General features: G+C 37.6%; 2 protein-coding genes across 4 annotated transcripts; one reads left to right on the top strand and one right to left on the bottom strand.

Moving 5' to 3' along the window:
• Positions 1-585: 585 nt before the first annotated feature.
• enpp5 (ectonucleotide pyrophosphatase/phosphodiesterase 5) lies at positions 586-7,999 on the bottom strand. The gene is made up of 4 exons (XM_041976732.1): positions 7,742-7,999; positions 4,985-5,857; positions 4,595-4,771; positions 586-3,606 (listed from the first exon to the last, which is right to left on the bottom strand). The coding sequence occupies exons 2-4, from the start codon at positions 5,832-5,834 to the stop codon at positions 3,188-3,190; spliced, it is 1,446 nt and encodes a 481-aa protein (XP_041832666.1). The 5' UTR covers positions 5,835-5,857; positions 7,742-7,999; the 3' UTR covers positions 586-3,187.
• A 5,722-nt stretch (positions 8,000-13,721) lies between these two features.
• On the top strand, positions 13,722-22,846 carry hmgn3 (high mobility group nucleosomal binding domain 3). 3 transcript variants are annotated; one of them, XM_041976734.1, is made up of 6 exons: positions 13,725-13,896; positions 16,182-16,232; positions 16,478-16,510; positions 19,224-19,274; positions 19,678-19,776; positions 21,975-22,846. In XM_041976734.1, the coding sequence occupies exons 1-6, from the start codon at positions 13,882-13,884 to the stop codon at positions 22,014-22,016; spliced, it is 291 nt and encodes a 96-aa protein (XP_041832668.1). In that variant the 5' UTR covers positions 13,725-13,881; the 3' UTR covers positions 22,017-22,846. The 3 variants fall into 3 exon arrangements, with proteins under 3 accessions (XP_041832671.1, XP_041832668.1, XP_041832670.1); XM_041976736.1 differs by having other exon boundaries at positions 13,727-13,896; positions 16,481-16,510; XM_041976737.1 differs by lacking the exon at positions 16,478-16,510 and having other exon boundaries at positions 13,722-13,896.
• Positions 22,847-24,368: the final 1,522 nt, after the last annotated feature.

Genomic DNA, 24,368 nt, shown 5'->3' with positions numbered 1-24,368 from the left:
CTCCAAAACTCAACAGAAATAGCAGGAGCTACATCCCAGACTCTACTGGCCTCAGTTAGCATTTTATACATTAAAATTATTGACAGCACAAGAGAAATACCGAACAAGTATGGCCTATATGTAAGAGTTTGCCAGGAGAAAATCCTCATCTCTTTAAAGGATATTGTTTGAGAGGTTTTGAGGTGTGTTCAAGTGTAACTTTACAAACATAAGGTAAGCCGCCATGGTCTTTTTTTTTTAAGAGAGAAAACCAAAGGAGACTTGGTCACAATGCACAGACCCACATTTGGATATAACCAAACAATATATCAGGAGAAATAGCTCATATAATTGTCATGCATGGTGGTGGAGAGGTCATGATTTGGGCTTGTTTTACTGTCCAAGGGCAAGGGTTTTAAAGTCAAATAAAACCATCTGTCCAACACCTATAACTTAACAATTATGATGTTCTATTTAACTAATCTTAAAAACATTAAAGGAATAAGTGATTTCTTTAAGTCCCGGTAAGAGAGTGTTTCATTATTTTAAATCAGATTTTACTACACAACTACACAAAAAAATCAAAAACTCCCAGTGCAGTTTTTTTATAAGTCCCTTTATTTTCAGAAGACTCTTTAATTGCACCAACATGGCAAATATAGTGAATTTGTCAGTCATATTAAACATCCACATTTCAAATCCAAGGCAATTATAATAAAACTGATATTTATTCTTTTCAAACTATTTTAAAAGAATGATATTGAAATATAGTCTGGATATATTTTATTTACCAAGTCTGGGGAAATTATCAGACAACACATTTTTTTTTACTAAAACATTTAAAATGATCAGAAAATTAGCAATTTCTTTATAAACCTTTTGAATTTATGAATTTCAATCTCTTAAAAAGTATATTTCACAGTGATGTCTGTCATTTCATTTTTGGCCATGAGTTTCACTTAATGCATCAAAAAAGCAAAACAGAGAAAATTAAACCAATTCTTTCTTTTTTAGTCAATAAGGTGCTGAAAAAATTAATTCATTTGGATTTAACATCTTCTATTTCATTCTATAATTATACTAATTAAAAAAAAAAAAGCTTATAAGCAAGAGGCACCAACCTCTATTTCTTTTAGTTATTTCAAATAGCAACTAAAAATAATGGAGTGCAAATTAGAAGCTACATGTTCTATAACTATCCAACGACTGCCCCTTCGTCCGCCACCATTTCAGTCCTGTAGTGCAAATTAGGGGATCAGTTCTTGCAAGTCGTGCCATTAAAAAAATCTTCTCAACCAAACAACGATAAAACCTAAAATCTCTAAGACAATATACTGACCAATAGCAATTGCACTTCACATTTCACCAACAATATGGCAATGGTTATGACAGTCAACACATGAATAGTAGGGCAGTGAGCAGTCATCTATACAGAAAAAAGGCTACATAAACAGACTGACACACGAACAAATGGAGTCTTTCAAGATGTGTTTTCTGTTAAGTTTAAAGGCAAATGGTAGCAGACTAATGAAGAGCAAGGTAGTGATGTGATTTAGCTCATGAAATGAACTACACACACAAGAAGTAGCCTGACATCGAGTGAATCTTATAATCGAAGATCTTCTTTCAGGTTAACATTCAAAAGTAACAGTAACAGCGGCCGTTTTCCTGAAACTTCAAGAGGCGATTGAATGCTTCAGAATAATCACAGCATTTATAGATTAAAGTAACATCTTATTCGGTGCTCAGACCACAAGAAGAACAAGTGGTGGGAAATTCTAACACGACTTTGGTCCTTCTTGATTTCGTGACACACAAATCTGTTTTGCATAGATTTGAAAATGTCGATTAAATCAAACTGACTGCTGCCGTCAGGGTGCGAAGGTGTCGGTATGCCCCAAAACAGCCTTTGTTAACTTTCGATCATGTTCTCCGGAAATCAAACACTGACAGCAGATGAACATTAGTGGAGTAAGTCAGTAGCCCAGGAATAAAACTGTGCAATGATATTTCAGCTGCTTTTTGTCATTTGATACAAAAAGAAGTTGACTGTGCTGAATCAGAATGAAATATTGTCTAATAACAATCACTTGCCACTGAATAAAGTCATATCAAATTAAAAAAAAATTTATGGGTGAAATTTTTAAGGCTGCCAAACAATCAATCCATTAAACTGATATATTATGATCAAAACTGTGATTTGCATTTGATGCATGTGCAGATGCAAAGCATGCAGTACAGCTAGAAGAGCTTATTTGCTCTTTGTAGCGGATGATAGAGTGAAAACATGAGATGAAAATAACATCATGAGCTCCCTTGTCACCTAAAATCTTTTCAGGAACTGATTTAAGAGGATGGTTAAAGTGAAATAAGTGAAAGTTCAACCTATTTGTTTAGTGGAAAAAATCTTTTTATTTTCAAATCCAATCGGCTCAGAGCATGGGCACCTAAGGAATGAGGTCGAAAAGTGCGGTCTCTCCACTTTTTACTCTCCTTTTTTCTTTTGTTCACTCTCCGTTTTTTCACCCCATCGCTCAGGTCCAGCATTAATATATAAATTCAGCAAAAAGCAATTTATAATAATAAATAATACTTAAGTTTCAAGAGAATCTTTATATCCATAAAAGCGCCTCTTGGAAAAACAAATTTGTTCAGCACAACACGTCAGACCATCATTCAGCTTGCTATGAAGCTGTCCAAACAGCCATAAAAAGATCTGACACTCGCTGTTGTGGGGTAACCACATATAGGAAAAATTTTACTGCACATGGACCTCTACAAAAGGGTCAACAAGGATTTTTTTGGAGCATACTGACACCTTGATAAGTCGTAGTTTTGGCCACCAGTTTATACTTGTCACAATCACAGGATAGAATCTCCATTTCTTAAGTGACAATGTAAATGCTGAAATGATGAGGCAAAATTCACAATCAAAGCAAAGCCACTAAAAAAACCCTTGTTAAGGTTTATTATTTTGATTAAGCCTGCACCAGAAGCAAACCCTACAAATCTTTCCTTACACGTGATAATTACGTATCGCTACACATGATTAGGAGGCTTGATTAGACTCCTTTCATCTCCGATCAATAAAAAGAGCAGCTCAACTGCATTTAATAGTGTAAGGGAGGAGTTGCTTCTGGACAGTGCAGTACCTTGGGGAGCAATACCTCCTCTTCTTTTATATCCGCCATCCATTTTGTTCCTTCGGCTACAGATGAAGGTCCTCTTGCAGTAAAGGCTGTGACATCTCCCAGCTTCTGTGTTTCGGCACAGGTCGCTGTTTGAGAGTCACCAGTATGATATAGACCACCAGGAAGCACAGAACCATAACCACACCGATGAATGAACCCACGACCGGAGCGTAGGAGTATCCATTGACGTTAGGAGGAATAGGTGAATGGGATGGAGTGGGCGTGGCAGCAGTTGGCTCTGAGGACAGGAGGTCCTGAATGTTAAGGAGGGAGCCGTTGTTTGGTAGAGGCTGAATAGACAGGATGTGGCACATGAGAGGGTAAAGGTCAACGGAGCGAATGGAGTCCTTGACATAATTCTGCCGAAAGGCCGGACCACGGGCCACAAACACAGGCTGCATGTTCCGTAAAGTGTTATCATAGCCATGGTTTCCCACTGAAAGGAAAAAAAAACAGTTAATATATTCCTAAAATAATTTCTTTCCTTTATTTTCACCTTTACAAACATATAGAAAATCCTTCAAAGGCAATGAACCACTGGACCAATGGGTCAATGCCTGAACCTTAAGAGCCAATGGATATCAGCAAAAGATAGTATCCTAAGGGTTTAAAGATGAATCAGTATTAAATGGAATCTGATTAGAACATTAATGATGTAATTTTTGGCATGTGGATCCCTGTATTGAATAAAAAGTGCTATGAATCAGTCAATAGTCGGATTCTACCATTTAAAATCAGCTTAATAAACTTTTACTACAAATCCTACACAGGTTCAAAGCAGGACTTTAAATGCAATTTAAGAGAGAAACATAAGAATGGATCCAAATTATCACTACATAATTACAGCTGTAATTCATAAAGTCTTTCTCTGAATTTAACTGTAATACCACAAAAAGTGCCTACCTTTAAATACTTCCATATTTAGCTGCATTTCTCTACTAAATTCATGTAGATCTAAATTATTATCTGTCCAACAATAATCCTTAAACCACTGAAAAATAACAAGACACTAACAGCTATGATCTCATTAAGATCAAACTTCACATTTAAACAGAAAGACCAAAAAAAACTGCCTCAAGAAAATATAGCTAAACCTTGCATTACGTTATCAGAGATAATGATCTCCTTCCAGCTGCAGACTACATCTGCTAATTTTACTTATTAACAAGCTTTCAACCAGGGAGAAATAATTAAGAAACACAGTCTCTCTGATAGATACTCTGAAGCTTCAGATGTGAAAATAAGCCCCTGATCTCTATAAAACTAAGAAAAGAGAAGTGCATTTCTAGTCAATGCAAAAAAAAAAAAAAAGACACATTTTTTCAGATTTGAGGACTAAAATAAACCTTCAGCTAAGCTATTTTTAGAACAGACAAAGCTGCCGAGCCACAGACCAGAATAACATATGGGGCCTGAAAACTTACACATGAAATGTCCGGTCCTGTTCTGCATGATGGTCCAGCCCTCCTTGGCTTCTAAGAGGATGGGCATGATCCTGATATTGTGTTGATAATGAAAGCGTTCGGGGATGTTCTCCTTCTTGTATGCAATCATGTTTGGGTTTGCATCCATGAGCAGACCATACACTTCATCCAGCTTTCCTACAAGATAGAAGACATGAGAAGCTGCACACTTTCAAAACCTTATGGTTAATGTCCAAAATTCTTCAGCCAGCTTTAATTTATTTGTATATTGCCAGAAAAATAGGTAATAAATAAGGCTTTGCTCATTTCTGCCATTAATATGGAGCTAAAGTCAGCGGTCCATTATTAGAACTTTAAGTAATTAATTTTCCAAAATATTTCCCCCATTACCTTCTTTGGGCAGGATTCCAACCACTGGACTCTTATCCACCCAGGTGTACAAGTCTCTGTCCACATACTCATCTAGTTCTATGATCTTTTCGGGGGAAAGCTGTGCCATCCCGTGGTCACTGGTCACAATAAGGTTTACTTTCTCAAACAACCCAGCCTTCTTCAGCTCATTCATGAGAAAACCGAGCTTCTCATCAATTCCCGCAATTACCTCATCCATGAGGGGGCTTTGAGGTCCCAGCAAGTGTCCACTTTCATCCGGCTCCTCCCAATAAAGAACTCCAAAATCCACCGCTTCTCCATTGGGAGCAGAAAACCACTCAATAATCCGCTGCACCCTGGTTTCGAAAGACACGGAGGCATTGTATTCAAGGTACTGAGAGGGAAACATGCCATGGATCTTCACATCAGACCCCGGCCACATTGCTGCTCCGCTCCGCCCTCCTGCTTTCTGAATGGTCACCCAGAGAGGCACAGCCTCATCCCACCACCTTGAATCATAAATGCTGTCCGTCTCCATAGAAAAGGACAGGTTTAGAGCAGGGTCGTACATCTCATTGGCCACGATGCCATGTGTCTCAGCATTCAGCCCCGTCACCAAACTGTAATGATTGGGGAAGGTTTTAGTAATGTAAGCATTCTCCACGTACTCCACCTTCACCCCCTCATCCATGATGCTACGGAAGTTAGGTGTCGGGACACGGTCAATGTAGTCCCAGCGGAAGCCATCGAAGGACACGAGCAGCAGCTTGGTTCGGTGGTTCAGACGATGTGAGGAGACCAGGGGCAGAAGCAACACCCAGAGGCAAAAAATAGGACGACAGCTTCTATGTTGTGAGCAGCCCAGCATGGTGTGATGTGTAATGATCCAACCTGCAAAAAACAGACACAAAACCAGCTCAATAAGGGTGGGGCCATCCAGATTCTTATCAACACACAGTTCAAAAGCAATCATCCCCTGATGGTTTCGGGGAAACATTAGTGCACACGGCATTGCTTACTTGCACATCTGTGAAGGTATAATTAAGGGAAGGATTTAAAAACATCACTTTTGCTTTGCTTGAGAGTAAATATTTTGATGTTTGGAGCCATTATGAAGTCAGAAAACACAAGCAAGGCATGTTTGTGCTGCCTTGGTATGAAAATATCTCATTTGGGGAGCAGTTAAGATTTGAAGGTCAGAGTAGAAATTATTAAGATTCTTCATCCACTTTAAACTTCACATAATGTTGCATTGGCTGTACCGTAAAAATAAGAAGTAGAAATTCTTTTGCTATGGTGTTTTGCTTTGCCATTAACAGAAAATTCTCATCAGTAGTTATGCTGAATTAAATAAGCTAATGAAGTTTATGCAGAATAATGCTCAGTAGTATGTTTAACATTTAACATTCAAACTAGAAAATGCAACTTCTATTTTTTACTTTCTTCTCAGAGAATGATTATTCATTATTATTATTCTAATATTAAACAAACCTTTATGTGTCTTTGTGTGACTCCTTTCACATAAACCAATCAGCTGACCAAACACAGAATCCCACATGATACCTACTACCACATTTACCCAATTCTTTAACTATGGCAACTCAAAATTATCCTCTTTTATCAACCCAGACTGAATAAGAAACCATTTGATGCATTTGGTATTTAAATATGTCCACTAAAAATGGATACAAGCAATGGGAATACTGACCCATGCCACCTTCAGAATATACATAAATTTAACCAGTTTCCCCAATGCACATCTCCAAAAACAATGTTGAGCACTCACTGCATAAATTGTCATTCATATGCTACACACCATTTCTTTTACACTTTAAATCTAATCTCATTCAGGTTTACATTTCACAATGTCCCAGTTTTTTTTTTTTTTTTTTTTGTTTTTTTTTTGTGTGGTATTACTCTCAGGATTAGTTACTCAAATAAAATTGATTTTACTTAAATAATCAGAAAATAGGAAAACAATGTCCACTGCAGCACCCCTCACCATAGTTTTCAAATGAGATATTCAATCATTTGATCAAAGTAAAGCATCCTAATTATTTGATAAGTTGTCCATATATATTTCATCACACTACTCATTAACAGGATATTTTCAACAAACTATGCATCTATAAGGTGATAAGTACTTTGAAGAAATTCTGAAACTTTTATTCACAACACATGAGGAGCTAAAATATACTTCGTTGGGCTTTGGGGGCTTGCATCACATAATTATTGATTAAAAATAAACCAAGCTGAATAATAAATAATAAAATTTGTTGCTGCTGTAGCCTGGACATGACAATGAAGCATGAGTTAGAAATATTTAAATTAAAAAGAAGTAACATTTGGTCTTTTAGTGACATTTAATTAACATCCAGAATCTAACCTTATGGCAGGAATTTGGTACGTGAACGCACCATCGTTAAATAGAGTACAGCAATGATGTCATTGGGAATTTGTCAAACTAAGGTTACACCGGCTGCAATGCACCAGTGAGAGCGACACGATTCCACATTAACTAAAATAACATTCATATGAGAAACACATTAATGAGGAAGCAGACGCTGTTTTTGCATCTGTGCTGCAGTGCTAACAGCTAAAAGGCGCAGTTCTGCCTGCAACAACATCCACGAACAGCAGCGAGTCCAGCTCACACAGATCAGCGGCTGCAGCTTTATTCAAAGATTATTATACTCGTAATAAATTAATTTTAAAAAGCAACACAAATGCACGAATTCAACATGCATTATACTGAGCAGCTGTCAACAAGCTTACCTTGTAATCAAACCCAACACTATTGGCTCGATCCCTGCGCTGCTTCACGCGGAGAGATAAACAGCCCGGACCGGTTTCGGTTGTGCTCGGAGGAAGTCCCGCCTTTCAACCTGTAGTGTTTGGGCCCTTTATGCCAGTTTATTTTAAGTCATCATCAGACCTGAGCGGAATCATGTGAAAACAAATGCTCTGAGCTGTGTTCCCTTTCTGCAGGTGCATGCTCCGTCTCATGAGGAGCTGCACCGCTCCAAAGCAAGTGCTTGGGTCTCAATGACGTAATGTGGATGGGTGGAAGTGATGGGTGGGAGCACGAGATAAAGGGGGAGGATGAACAAGCACAACAGACATCTTAGTGTATGACAAGTATAGTTGTGTTTAATTTACACTAATTTTCTTGGCTAAAAATTAACATTTAAAAAAAAGGAGTAAAATTAGAGTGAAGTGTGGCTTCAAGCTCTTAATCAGTTTTCCATGATGTTCAAACAATGACAGTTAAAAATACCCTCATAATCATGACAAAAACTGTCCACAAGGTGTCAGTCAAAGCCTGTCTAATAGATTTTAAAATGTAGGCTACCCTTTTTGTGTCCTAACATTGCGTTTGAGACAAATGACAGCTCAATAATGTTGCGGCAGTCTGAGGGATTAGACGAATTTCCATCTCAGCTATGCATAAATAAATAATTATATATCTCCTATTTAGAGCTGATCAATTTTTCAACACTTCTTAAAGTTTAATACAATCGGTAGCTTTGTTTACAAAACTCATCAGCAGCTAAATTTATTAATATCAGATTAATTAAAATCTGTCCTTTTTCTGCTGCGACATCCTGGACAATAACCTTTTATTGCAATTATTTGATAAAATGCCACTTCATTCAGGTACAATGTATGTGTGAGCTCATGTTAACTGGAATTTGTCTCACTGGCCACTTTATTAGGTCCACATTGCTAATACCAGGTTGAACCTGCTTTTGCATCTGCTAAGAAGTGCCCTAATTCTAAATGGCATAGATTCAACAAGTTGTTGGAAACATTCTTTAGAGATTTTGGACCATTTTGATTTAATAGCATCTCACAGTTGCTGTAGATTTGGGCACCATTTGGCATGTCATGTTCAAAGGAACTTAAATAACCTTTTTCCCTATTTTGATGCTCAGTTTGAACTTCTTGAACATGTCTAAATGCATTAAGTCACTGCCATATGGTTGGCTGATTAGCTATCTGTGTTAACAAGCAATTGAACTGGTGGAACTTATAAAGTGGCCAGTGAGTGTATAATGTCATCTGCTGTCCAAAAGGTCAAAAATCAATATTTTATTTACTCAGAGAACAAGACTTGAAAGCTTTGGTGTAGCAATGGCTCATTGGAGCATTATTGAGCTCATGTAGACATCTAAGAAGTGGGTGAAAAATTACAGAACAAATACAGAAAAGGCAAAAAAAATAAATAAAAAAAAAAATCTAATTGAGTAACAGTCCTGTTATATCTGTTGCTTTTTTGTTTTTCCAAAATTGGTTAAAATTAAATTATGCCTTAACAAAGATGGGTCTGATTCCTATTTATCAGAGTATAACTCATGTGACTTGTGTATGTTGCTCACAGTTGAGTATTTGGTGTCTAATAAATTATTCAAAGCCTGACATTTTTTACCATACTTTTATTACCTTATAAACAGTATAAACTTAAGATCTGTCATGTGTTTTAGGCCCCAAGCGTCTTACAAATAAAGTTTTTCCAAGAGAACTAATACAACTTTACTATCATACAGCCAGATTTTTGGACTTATTGCTGACAACAGTCTGAATGTCTCTTTGTGGCTTTGATTCAGACCATGTGTCATCCATTTCTTCCAAAAAAGATATGGAATACTGATTGGTCTGTCCACAACAATTCTTTTATTGTCCAATCTAGATGCGTTAGGCATTATAAAGAGAGAACCATACAAATCCTTTCAAATCTATCCTTTTTTACTAGCCCTGAATCTCCCTACATCCCCCTAACATTTCTGAAGAGCATTAGAGGAATGAAATGCAAAAATTTGTGGATTTTACAAATAAAAGGATATCGCACTCGCTCTGCACTTACAACACTACACAGTCATCAAGTTGTAATTTCCACTGGGTTTTTTGTTAAAATCAACATGTTCATGTGGTTTATATATAAATATCAGGCATTTTCTGGCATATTTTTCAGATCTTCTGAGCACATTTGAAGAATTTTGTGTCTTTTTACACTGTTAGGATACCACGTGGTTAAATTTAAGACAGACAGGGTAGGATATGATGTCAAGTTTTAAAAAAATACTGGGAACTGGGAATGGTAACACCTGAGCTGAGAGTGCTGCAGTTGTAGGTCAGAAAACTGCTACCATCACTAATCTGATTGACTATTATTAGTAATACAAGATGATAACAACACATTACTTTACACTTTGCAAATGCTAGCACCACTTAAAAAAAGTGTTAATAAACAGCTTATTACTGGAATTTTCCAAACTTTTTATGCACTGGGCAGCCATGCTGGATTTTGAAGTAGGGGCTGTTGAGGTTCCTCCAACTTCAAGGTGAGTTTCAGTTCATTTTTCTGAATGATGCTCACGGTTCAAAGAGTCTTTATAATCCCCGTGGGGTTACTTGATGAGCAGCAAGCAGTAAAACAATCAGTCGCTGCAACAATCGCACAGAAACAACAATAAATAGCAAAAGGACAATGATAAATACATAAAAACAGAAAATAGAGCTATTTGTTCAGAGAAATGACAGTAGGAACAAAAGAATACTTGTATCTGTTAGTCCTTCCAGATAAGTTCATCGGTAAGTATTTAAGCATACTATTGTTAGCATTTAGCTACAAAATGAATGTCCCCTATGGCTTGCCTCACATATCAGACCTGGTAACTCCTGATCTTGTATTATTAGTATATTTGTAGTTCACTGATTCTCGAGAGTTGATCATCTGAATGTTAAAAATCAGGAAATCTACAGAGAACAAACAATTCTGTATTTACAAGAGCTGTGTATACCCAGGTTAACATTTTTTTCTCACATATTTTTACATTAACACTTGATTTTTAAAAGATTTGCATAGATAGATAGATAGATAGATAGATAGATAGATAGATAGATAGATAGATAGATAGATAGATAGATAGATAGATAGATAGATAGATAGATAGATAGATAGATAGATAGATAGATAGTCTTTTGGCTCTTTAAGTTAAATATATTTTAGTTGCACTGAATTAGAAAATACAACACACACACACACACACACTCTCACACACACACACAGATGACAAACCACCAAACACCTCCAGCTGAAAGACAGCTGGTATACTTGAAGCGGTGCCTCTCGTACTGTATATGTAAATGTACAGTTCTTTGTCACGTTTTTCAACCATTTAGCTGACCGTATGAACTGGAACAGTGAAGCATCCATCAAGCTACCTGCTCCTGTGTGTTCTGGGTTGACTTTTAAAACAACTGTGTATTTAGATCTATGTAGAAAAGGTGGGCTTTGTTTGTGGGAGCAGGAAAGCTCTGTCTATTGTGAGATTTCTATCTCTCTCTCTGTTTCTTTGTGTTTTGTCATGTTGCTCCAAGAGTGTAGAGGGAGCTTTTGTTGTCTTCTGCACAGTGTTTTTATGGTAATTGTTTGTTTAAAACAGTGTGATATATGCTGGGGTGTATGCATTTGAATATTGTAAATCACTGGGAAAATCCTTGTTTCGTAGAAGAGGTTCTGGATGTTTATTGTTCAGAAGCTCAAAATTGATTGATTATACTGTGAGAATGAGCTGCTCAGGTAGATGACATAATTCCTCTGGTTATTATCAAAGTTTAAGCATGTATTTGACTTTTTTAATTATCTATCACCTTACTGGATTTTTTTATTCAAGTCTTCCTTGGAATTGCTGTAAAACACCTTGCGCAATGAGACATAGCAAGAAATATTCAGACAGAAGAAGACAAAGTGAGTCACATAACGCAAACAAACATCATCGATGTACACAGTCAAGAAAACAGACTGAAAAGAAACACACCCCAGCTTCACTAAAAATGGTGGCAAATAAAAAAGTTTTAACGGCACAAATGTTTAGAGCATATTTCAGGTTTTTTTGGTTCCAGACATTAGGAGTATAAAAACACTGATTCTCCTTGTATGGTTCAGACTCTCACGATGGAAAGAAAACTTGACCCAGATTATCTTAAGCTCCTATTGGCTGGACCAAATGGTTCTGGACAAAAATAAGTATCAGCAGATAATATATATATATATATATATATTTTAACCCAGAACCATTCAGCGCCCTGTACAGTAGCAAACTTTTAAATCAATTCTTTGGATGACAAGAAGCCAGAGTAAAAATCTAAGAATCAGAGTGATATATTTTTCCTTTCTTGGTCTTTATAAGGACCACAGCAGCATTCTGGATTAGCTGTAGTTGTGATTTCTTAGAGAGGCCTGGAAAAACTCTATTACAGTAGAAGCTTGAAAACACATGCATGAGTAGGTCAGCAGCAGATCAACAGCTGATTTTCGGACATTTATCAAATGCAAACCCTCCCTGGAATCAGCTTCGTATGGTGACCTTGTCATAAAGCAAACTGAAATGATTAGTTCAATTTTTTTGTATTTTCTTCGCTCATTACAATCCAAGAACATGATTTTTTTTTTTTTTTTTTTTTTTACTTTTGTTTAACCAGGGAGGTCAATAGAGAACCAGTTCTTATTTACAATGACAACCTGGGCCAAAGGATACAGTAAGACTTAATCACTTAGATCTTTTTCTTTCTTTCTTTCTTTCTCAGTCAAAGAATTAGCAAATGCTATTATTATCATAAACAATCATATAGTTGTCATGACAACCTCTTGCTGATTTAGCATAACAAACACATTTGCTCACCAAAGATTTTCCCATGTTGCCCTTCTAATAAATCAAATACTTATTGTTTTTAACACAGCAAAAGGAGTCATTTGTAGCTTGTAATTGGCCCGTTTGTCAAACACTACTTTATCTGAAGAAAACTGGGTCCTCTATCATAAGTTTCAGTAGCTTTGTTGGGTTGATCCTTTTGTGCTGTCTACTGTAGATGCTGAATTTCACATTCATTATGTGTGTGTGTAAATAAACTACACGAAACCATGCAAACACAGTGGTTCTATGCATAGGAAAATAATTTTAATTTGTTCTGCACCTGGTTCTAAAGTTGATCATTTGGACAAACCAGAAATTAGAATCGACTTCAGAAATAGGAGCCTCCATTGCCCGAGCAAAGGTGTCTCAAAAGATCCGAAAAGGCTCGACTCCATGCAAAAAAGCTTGAAGTACAGAAAAGTCCCATTTTGACATCCTGTTTACAAAGAACAAAACAAAACTAACAACAGCCTGGTTAGTTCTGTCCTGGTTCTGAAGCATTGTTTATTAATAACATGTCCATAATGAATGCAGAATGTTGGTGGACTTGCTTTTATTAAAAACACTGTGTCCTAGTGACTCAAATTAAAACAGGCATGAGCAGGTGTGTTCATCAGCCTGTTCATTGTCTTATTCAGCATGTCCTACACGGGTGGGTGCCTTTGCTCTACCAGTATATATATTTTTTTTAAATGCCCACAATGACACAAGACACAATGCCCACGAGCTTTTCTGGAGAACGTTTATGGTCGATTGTGCCCGTTTTTTTTCTGTTCCATTGCATTTCATTTACATCGATCTCCCTCTCTCTTTCTTTCTCACGTCCTACATTACCCAGATCCACCGAGAGCAGGCCCCGCTTCTATTGGCCTGTCTACACTTTCCCTCTCAGCCTTCGCCATCTAGTGGGATCTGCGCACAAAGCGCGCTTAGCCAATCACAGGCTGACTCTATCCAATGTCGGCCAATGTCCGCGAATATCTTATTTACATAGAGACCAGCCGAGCCAATCGGGAGTCAGCACAGCGCAGGATTTTGACCCCTCTACCCAATGGCTGTGTGAGGTACATAGTTTTGGGGAGTGCATATAATCAACATATTATCGAAGGTGCTTAGATATTGATCCAGTATTTCGAGGTAGTTCAAATTCACCTCCCTTGGCGCTTTGGGTTTGACCTCAATTTCCCCGAGCTTGGTTGAGAATAACTGACGCGTAAAATGCCGAAGAGAAAGGTGAGTTTCGTCGCTGCCATCCGGCACACTTCACTGTAGTTTTCCAGCTCTCGCATTTGAAGGGAAAATAGCGGTGCGCGATTTCTGTGGCGACGTCGAGGCAGGTGAGGCGATGCCAAAGTTTGAGGAAGCGTATTTCGCCTCGCAAACCTTTTCAGTTGCTTTTTTTAAGCGCACTATTTTGCTCACATGACAAATACATTGGACGTCATTTTCTGTCTTTATCCTCCCCACACTAGAAACCCTACTGGTTTCATCTCCATTGCCATTTTTGTGGTCGTTTTATTTGCCACTTCCCTGTCCACAGTGCGCACTGGTGAATGTCAGACAGATTCGCCGGATGGATAGACGCGTGAATTCCTAAATAAACGTGTGGGCTCGTTTCCGGCATACAAGATACTTCTCCTTTTCTAAAAAACGTTTGATGTAATATTGAAGGGAAGATGAGGGGGGGGGGGCAGGGAGCGCATTCCTGTCTAATTTTGCTCCTGTGGTGATAAATGGCAGACGGCAAGCCGAACGAACAAAACATAAACCCTGATGAAGAGAAAGGAAGAAAGAAAGAATCAGAGACAATTGCCTGTGTGTTAAAAGAGGCCGTGACACTATCTAAAGAGCATTACACGTCGAACTCCAGCGCATTGTATCAGTGCGTACATGGAAACTGGCTTTTCTGCCACCTAAAATCTGCTATTGTCTGCGCAGATTCTCCTTTGAGGACAGAGAATGGTGGGGCCTCCTGGGGCGGAGGTCGCACACATGCAAATGATGCGATTGCCAACCTGCAGGCTAAAAGCAACATTTTTTTCCCTCCACGGTGGGGTGGACTCTCCTGTGCGCCGTACCTGCAGCCGGTATAAACTGTAATGGACGAAACCCGCGTTCTTAGTTAATAACCGCGTTTGAATCGAGATTTGCAGCATTCATCAGGGAGGTCACTTGTGTGGACTGTAAGCAAAATACCTCGGTTATTAAAATGGAAACTACCAGAGGGATTCCAGCTTCACCTTAATATTATCATCACGTTGGGAAATTACAGTTTTGGACCTGAAATATTACAAAATTGTGGGTAACCAAGCTAATTAGGTACAACTTCTGACAGTAGATCTTAGTAATGATGCTACATTAATACCTATTAAAAAAAATAATAAGAATCATTATCAGTATTGTAATGATTTGGCCTAACTTGAAGGCATTTAGAGTTTTATATTAGGACATTTTAATACCCTTAATTTAAGAATAATACACAGTCACATACTTTTATTGCAATATAAGAAGCTATATTAATGGTGAATCGCTAAGGATGAAGTTTAACGTCTCCACGTTCCTGTGTAGTCCTTCGTTTGTATGATTTTACCATTTTTAACTAACCTGTTGAATTTCTTTAAGTAAAATACAGAAACATTGCTATTGTTAACAGCTTTACTATGGGTAATTAACCATTTCACAACCATTTCTAGATAAAAATGACTGGTCAGCACAATGTGGACAGAATAACAACCAAATGATTCTGCCATTACTTTTATTTAACCCACAGTCTAAAACCCTAAAATGTACAATTTAATGCCATAAGAAAAATGAAAATGAAATAATGTTAAAAAAAATCAAATAATTGAATTAAATAGAGCATGGAAATTGTTTCAATTAAATTTTAATTTGATAGATAGATAGATAGATAGATAGATAGATAGATAGATAGATAGATAGATAGGTGAACTCTGGTAGGATTTTGTATGCAATCACTTCATTTAGACACTTTTTTAACACTTCAATATCCATTTCTTGACATTTAGTTTACAAGCACAACATAAAAAGTTGCACAATAAGAAATTATAGTAAAGTGATCACATCCAAGTAACCTAAATATTTCAGTACAGTATTTATTATTGTATCTAAGCAAAGCCATTGAAAGGATGCATTTTAAAGAGAGCTCCTTGTATAGAGTGTATCTCAGCCATTTCAGTTTAAGGTATTGTATGACCTGATTAAGACACTTTGATTGCTTTTTTTATTCATTTGTCTCTTGTCTTCTCATGATGTGATAGTTATATATAAATGCTATTTAAAATCCTTCTGGAAACTTGCATACAACTACCTGCACAGCTGTGTGTGCTGTGCAACATGTGCTGCAGAAAGTGCTTTTATTAGAAAATCATTTGGCAAAACAAACAGGTCTACACCAATTCATCCACGATAGAACATTGGCCTACAGATATGTTGGTTGGGCTCTTGTTTAGTGATGATAATTAAGGAAATTTTCAACACTGATGTTTAATTTCCTATAGTCTCCAGAGGGTCCTGAGGGGAAGGAAGCCCCCAAAGTCACAAAGCAAGAGGTAAACGTTTCATGTGCACACGTGTGCTGTGTGTTGCTGTGCAGATGTGTGTTAAAATGCTGTGTATTTTGTTTTCTTATTTTCCACGACAAGTGTGTATTTGAGTGAGAGAATAGGCACATGATAGGTTAATCATTTATTTCAGTCACTAGCTAGATCAGCTTAAGATCAGCCCTCAAAGGTACAACTGATATCTCTCTCTGTCACAATTTCTCTACCTCTGTCTTGATCATCCTTTGCTCCAGCAGCCCACCAGAAGGTCAGAAAGATTGTCAGCGGTAAGTTTCGTTCTCCCCTCCCTGTCCTCACCTCTGTTGCTGTCCTTTCTTTTCTCTCCTAGTCCCTCATCATAGTGTCATATTATCACCGTGATTCAGAGTAAAGTCCTCACCCAGTTTATGGTTTGATCAAGGCAATCAGCATTTACAAATTCCATAAACATGCTCCCAGAGGATTGGATCTGGCTTGGTCTGTGTGTTTTTTCTCTGTTCTCTGTGGCCTGCTTCAACACAGGGCTGCATGCTGTAAAAATAATCTGGCATAAATGGATGCAAAGCATGTTGTCACATCTGTAATAATAAAGTAGTTTAATTTTGATGAAAGATGAGATTTACCTGAAATGTTTTTATAAAACAGATCTATTGATTATGGATGGTAACCATGCCAATACCGTCAAACAAATGCATCATCAGCATGTTAGTCAACTTGTGTTATTATACTGTGATCATGCAGCTCTGTCGTACAGGCCACATGTTTCTATGTGTGTTGCACTTTGCATGTTCAACCGCCTGTTCAATCCTTGATTCTTTGCAAGTATTTGTACATTTGCATGTCTGCTTCAGATAAAAAGATAGATACTTTATTAATCTTTGAGATTAATTAAGCTTGTATAGCAGAATCTACCGCTATCGGGGGGATAGCGTGATATTTTGGGAAAATTTTATTGTCTCCTACTTGTCATATGTTTTATTAGAGAATCATTACTGGTAAAGCTTTTATTGAGGCAACCATGTTGGAAACACCTGTTGACATGGTGTGATTAAAACCAAATCCGATTCCCGATTTTAATTGATTTTTTTCCCCCCGTTTCTCTCTTAAAAACATATAAAACTTATTAAAAACAATATTAAACTTAAAGCTTGCATGCAAAATGTGTTTATTTATTTATGTGTATGAATGAATGACAGCAGAGAACCCTAACCATAACTTCTCCTTAAACGGCTTCATACCTTACATAGAGTTATGCAAAACAACTGCATCCGCGATCTCTTTCCATGTGGATCCTTATCATACAGGATCCACTGTGGAAATAGTTCACCTGATGTAGGTCATCTCTTAATGAGAGTTTATGGGCTGAAGATGTCTTCTGCATCTCAAAGACAGCAGCATTTCCCACTGCGGTTATACGCACAGCTAAATTCCAGGCATTGATGACGGCTCACTTCACTGTAAATCTGTTAGTCTGCTTTCAGACAAACACCATTCTGTTGCTGAGGGAGGGCTGAGGCTGCTGCAAGCTATGGAAGCCCAAGGAGTGTTTGTGATGCATATAAAAGACGGAAAGATTTTCAGATTTTCGTGAAGATAAATTGTCAAAAACCAGTCTATCTGGAATAGTTACCCCACAGTTACATAAGATGATTCTGCTCATATTGAAAATACCTTCGCTGAGGTCGGCATTAAAAAGACTTTGCAAAGAGATTTCTCTGAACTATGTGGGAATTAAGTTCCTATAATGCAGAAGAAAAAAAAAAAACAGGAGGCTATTTTCTGTGATACCTATAAGATTTGTTAAAAAGTTTCTGGGTATTCAAAGTAGGTACTAGCTAACAGTTAGCCTCAGTGTTGCTAACAGTTAGCCTCAGTGTTGCTAACTTCATGATTTTGTTTCCTTAACTATGTTTCAGACAGTCAACAAGCCGTTTTAAAACTGTCTGAACTGTTTGCAGCTGTCTTGTCATATAAGTAACGGACAGCAGATTCCTCATACGAGTTCTCACTTTTGAATTATTTTTATGAACTACTCCAGAATATTTTTAAAAGTAAAGCAGGAGGAAAATCAGGATTTTGGGGGAAAAAATATGTTTTTGTTTACTGCACACCAAGGGTGACAAACAATGGTTTTTCCTGATTAAAAACAATATTTATGATTATTTAAGGGTAAAACATGTATTTACGTACTCCGTGTAATGTGACCGCATGCTATCAGTAGCTTTTAGCATGTTATGCTCTGAGTAGCAGCTTCTTTTAACAGCTAACCAGCACTGATACATTATTTCGAGTTTACTGTTGCATTTGTAATAAGGTGAAACAATATTATTTTCTAACTAACCTTTCTCCATTTTTTAAGCTCTATTAAAATATTGGTTATTTCCTATATTTGACTGTAAGTGTTATTAAGCCCCAGCACGGCTTATCTTGGCCTAATATTCTGGCTTTCAGTTTAGATCTCATGTTCAGTGTAAGAGTTTCTAAAGATACTCTCAGAAACAAAAATCACATGACTTAATTTTGTGACAGCAGTGTTACTGTAGCTTGTAGCTTCAGGGTAACGTGGTTCACTCTCAACAGCCTGGAAAATCTCTACAGCAAACTCTCTTAAAGTGAGCGGCTAGGATTCATACTCCCAATCTGATAAAAGTCATTTCAGTGTGATTAAAGTTTGCTATTAGAGGATGCAGATATTTACAACAACTTAGCATGAGATTATTGTCAGAGCCAGTTGCTTAGGGAATAAAGTCCAAGCACTTCATCATATTTACAGTGAAATCCAGGGCAGACATTCCAATCCTCCAGGAGTGCCATGTTCATCAGAATGAATTTGCTAAGCAGCTCTTGTGGCTAAAGCAATATTATTTTTAACAGTACTAAAATCACTCAGCCAGTGAGGAGAGGAGGGGGGACTAAATATAAACTATTATTTCTCTAACAGCTATGAACTCTGAAAGCACTCTTAACAGTTTGTTTGTTTGTTTTATGTGTAATTTGTAGAAACCTGCTCCTCCCAAGCCTGAGGCCAAACCCAAGAAGGCCATCGTGAAGGTAAAAACATCACCGTCAAACACGAGATTGTGCAATACTTCACCATCTGTGTACATTGGGAGACATTTACAAGAATCAGAAACACTTAAACTCCTTGCATGCATCCTTATTTTACAGACTTGTACATTATTTAAGATTTATTTTCCATCTTAAAAAAATCTGTGAATTCTGTTGTATTTATTCTAATTTAATGTATTGAAAGTAGAGTCTAAGAGCAAAATTTGTATATTTTTTCTTGTTGTTTGCGTGAACGTTTTAGTTGAATATGAAATTTAAAAAGAAAGTAAAGGTGGATCATAGCACACATAGTATGTGATTTAGTTGACAGAGAACTTTTAGCACAAACAATGTGCTTCATTTTTTAGTTTCCATGCAATGTATGGTTTTATTTTTGTCTGTGCAGAAGGTGGTGGATGATAAGGCGGCAAAGCCAAAGAAAGGTGGTGCCAAGGGGAAAAAAGAAGATGGTCCTGCCCAGAATGGAGAGACTAAGGCCAATGAGGTACACAGAGTAAAATTAAAGATTGATGCAGAAACAGATAATAATTATTTCTGTTCCCAAAATTTGTCAATGTGTGTGCAAATGTGAACATTCCCGTGCATTAACTATACCTTCATTCCTCCATATCCCACTTCACAATTACATCTGCTTCATGCTCACATCACACACACACACACACACACACACAGATCTATGTGTCTCGTCCATCTGTTAGCGTGTCTTCCATCAGAAGCATGGCTCCCTCCTTGATGTCAGTGAGAGGGCAGAGTGTGACAGTCAGAGTTAAGGGTATCGTTGAATGTTTCTAATTGCTACCTGGTTTGTGTGTGTTTTGCCACTAACAGCTAATTTATCTTAACAGAAGAAAAATTCATGTGTGCTGTGGAGTGCTGTGTTTATCAGTGGGTTTTTTTTAAGAGCAATGCAGGGTGTAGAAACCGCAGTGGGTGAACAAAAAGGTGAGGATGTCTTCTCTGCTGCGCAGTGAAGTGGGCCAAGGACAACTTTTTACTATAGCAGAAAGGTTTGCTGCATCTCACAGAGCTGGCGTGTGAAATGTGACTGGCTCACTGTGTTCATAGACCCTTGCTCCACCAGTAGCCAGACAGAGGAAGTAGTAAGATTTCACAATGGACAGATTTTATTCTCTTGTCAAGACTAATGTTTAATCATGAGCTGGCACAAGTCTTTACCTGGGCTTTGTAGATCTTAAATTAAAGTGGAGCTAAATCAAATAAGTTTACTGACAGTACTGGGTTAAAAAATCAGCCACTCAGAGAGATGAATGAGTAAATGTGAGGTTTTGTTTGGAAAGTGAATTAAACCATTAAGAAATAGCTTCACATTTGGGGGTAATGTATGTTTGCTTTCTGTTTTTGACAGAAGATTTATTTCATTGATTGATTTTTGGACAAATTAAATTAGCTCCCAGAGGCATTTAGCATAATTTCTTTTAAAGAAAAACTGGCAGAAACACCTTGCTGATAAGAATGCAAGCAATAGAGGGATTAGGGGTCACTGACTTGGACTTTTATAAACATTGTATACCAGTTTTAGGCTCATTTTACACATAATGTCATATTTTTTGCTTGTTTCATCACTAAGTATAATTTGCCATATTAAATGACAGAATAATTTTTAAAAATTCCAGCTTCAACTCAGTCCAACACTCACCCTTTCACTGCAAAAATGTCAACCTTTCTGGATCCTTACTTGGCATGTTTCATACAAAATTTCACATGTTTGTTTGGTCCTGGTGAAATAAAGCCAGTGGTCACAATTGCATAGTTTGGTGGTGGATTTGAGGTGTTTTTATGCTAACCTAATGCCTACCTTCTTTGATTGAGACACAAGCTGAGGCGTTTTAACAGCTTAGATTAGATGAGTGTGCCATGAAAAATAAGAAAGCTTAAAAAACAGTAAATATTTGGATTTATCAGGGCTGGAAATTATCATTGGAGGAAATATTTGAGAAATATTTATGAATGCATGTTGCCTTAAATATCTATCAGTTGCATGGAGCGAGGATGAATTGGGATAATAAGCATAGATAAACAAAATACTGTTTAAAGGGATATTCAGAGTTTTTCAAAGTGTACTTCTGTGACTGACTTGTGGGCAGTGATTGCATATCCTTCAGTAGACAGCGGTCAGAGACTAAGAACACTCTGACTTCACACTCAAATTGTTCTCTAAATTGAACTCTAAAAGCTTCTCATAATGAGGTCATTAGAAATGAGAATTTTAACCAACAGCATGTGATTTATTTTTTCAGTTATTTTAGGCGGTTAAAAAAAAGAAAAATACATTCCTATGTTCAAAACAGAAGGCTCTTCTTTCTCCTGCAGACTATATACTGATCACACAATTACAATACACTTAGATATAAAAAAAAAGGAAGCAAAATCTTGTCAAAAGCTTGGTCCTGTGTGGATTTAGTCAGTATAACTCCTTAAAATAATCCCACTTCTAGGAAAATTTAGAATGAGAAGACTAGATATGGCCGAATCAAGCTGTGCTGTGCAGAGTGAATTTGGCTTCAACAGAAAACTACTGAGTCTTGAAAGGCCCAATTAAGTCGAGACTAAGTTGCTGTGTGGGATTTCTAGGATATTTGATCCCATTCTGTTTGCCGTGGAGTGAGTGATGATTACAGCTGTATCTTTGTCTTTAAGTTTTCCATCTCTTCTTCCCTGTAGGTAACTGAAGCAGCAGAGGAGGCGACTGAGGAGAAGGCGTAAAAAGTGGCGCATCCATCGACTCGTCCCCTCCGACTCCATGGCAGCAAGGCATCTTTTTTACTGACGATTTTTGTACCATGCTGATTTTTTATTATTATTATTATTTTTTTTAGACTTGTGATAGTAGAGATGGACGACCAGCAGGCCCGCCCCATTTCTTTACCCTCTTTTTAACTTGTTTTTTGCTCGATTCGCCACCTTCCTCCATCCCGTACGGCTATAGAGTACAGTATGCCTCTTCGAAGCAGAAAGGCAGAATGACGTGGTTTTATCAGATGACTGCAGATGTTCTTTGTTTTGCCTGAAGGGGGGCCATTAACTTGACTGTTACGATCTTTAAACCAGCTCTGCCTTTGTTTATAATTAATCTCCTCTTTAAAAGATGATCACCACAATTGGCAAGCTGCCATTAATGGGGAAAAGCTCTGATTCTTCTCCCCTCTGATGGTTATGTTGAAGGCTTTTGGGCATGTATCAACAGTTAAAATGCAGAGCAACGAGAAACCAGTCTGACGGTCGGCATGGGGAACATCTGCAGCTTTTTAAAAATCCTAGTTTTTAGAATCACCACTACTGTTTATCACATTGCTCCTTTTGTATGTGTGTGCTGGAGTGAAAGTGTTTGTGGGTCTCTGTGTTTGACTTTGTTCATTTTGTCCACCCCCGCCCCACTCCCTCCCCATTAACGCCTTGTCCTACAGCAGAGTGACATAGCAATAATGAGTGGTGCTTCTGTTCTAGACGGCTCTATTGGCTTTGGACCCTCTGGGCTTCTCTGAGTTTCATCCTGTTAGGGGAACATTTTGAAATAAAAGAAGAAGTTGATGTCATGTGTGGGTCTGTTTTTCACTGTCTCTTCACATAACTGTGAATAAAACATGTTTATTTTCCTTCAACGTTGGTTCTTTGGAGTTGCGCACGTATGCTCGGAGTACATGTTCCCGCTCATGTTCGAGGGCTCCTTTTCAATGTGTTCAGGTTTACAAGTACTTTTTAAAACCCACACAAAGCCACCGCTGTGTCTGTGTATCATCTTTGTGTGTGTGTGGGAGGTCGCCAGGGGCACGTGGCTGTATTAAATACAACTGCTGTGTCAGGAAGTGAAAGGTCAGCATTTGCCAAAGTGGTGGGACCTGTGAAACCATTTGGTCTCTTCATTGAGGGATGATCTGCCACTCATAGTCATAAACCAATGGCCGTTTCTTTTATTTAGCATGTAAAAGTGTGGAGTGATGATGTATGAATTCCACTTCAGAGGCCTCTGTCAACTACATGATGCTTTCATAGTCACTGCAATCTACTAGCTACATTAATCCCAAAAATGAGTACAATTCAAATGTTGGCACACTAGAAATATCAAAACTATGAAGAGTAGCAGAACTGCACCTGCTGCACAAGCACTACTGATGAGTAATAACTTGCATTGCAACAATTGCATAAAGAGAGGAAAACGAATAACTGGCTGTGACTTCTCAGAAAGGAAAGGACTTGAATGTAATTAAATAAAACCACTTTTCAGCATTCAGTATGTACAGGATAAAGAGGCATTGAGTTGATTTCAGTACTGAAATAATCTCAGTGGAAATTGAACTGTTGCAGTGTGCAAATATGCCAACAGAAAAAGTACAAATAATGAGGGAGGTCGATTGCGCTTTTCAGCTTAAGTGAGTGGAAACAAAAGGAAGTCGTTTAAAAGTCGATGTATTTGATCAAGGCAAATGCAAATTAAGTGTATTTACTCAAAATGACTAAATATTGTATGTTAGAAAGAAATAGCTTTGGTTCAGTGATCAAAATAGGAAAATAAGTTGTGCAAATAATCATTTTTCTGTCCTGTGCTGTTAACCTTTGATTCTTCTGTGGCCCCAGAATCAGCTGAGTGGCACAGGATGAGGTTGCCTCCTTGTGGTTATGTCAGCCCTCACAATTACACATGTGCTAGAGGATCCAGAGTGACGAATAGAAGTCACCCACGAGACTTGAAGACACAAATTTCAGGGAAGGCAACTTGTTGATCACCAGTACTCGTGGTTACACTAAAATCAGTAAAGTTCAAGAACTTAAAAGATTAAGTTTATATGATTCGGTGCAAAAATCAAATGTATGATGCAAAGAAATCCTAATTCAATTAACTGCTAAAAGAGCCTGCTTGTTCTCAGGCAACACATCAACATAGTTTGACGTCTTTGCTCTCTAGCTAACCAGCATTGCTCTAAGTAAAATGTGGATTTCTTTTTACTGAGACTTGACTTTTGTTTGGTGATTCTTCTTTTGGCTGACCTCAGGGAGGCCTATCCACAATGACTTTGTCACTGTGTGAGCTCTGAGTGTTGCACATGCTTTACACACAGT

Source organism: Melanotaenia boesemani, chromosome 22 (genome assembly GCF_017639745.1).
Source record: "Melanotaenia boesemani isolate fMelBoe1 chromosome 22, fMelBoe1.pri, whole genome shotgun sequence".
Classification (NCBI taxonomy): Eukaryota; Metazoa; Chordata; class Actinopteri; order Atheriniformes; family Melanotaeniidae; genus Melanotaenia; species Melanotaenia boesemani.
This window is presented reverse-complemented; position numbering and strand designations above follow the sequence as displayed.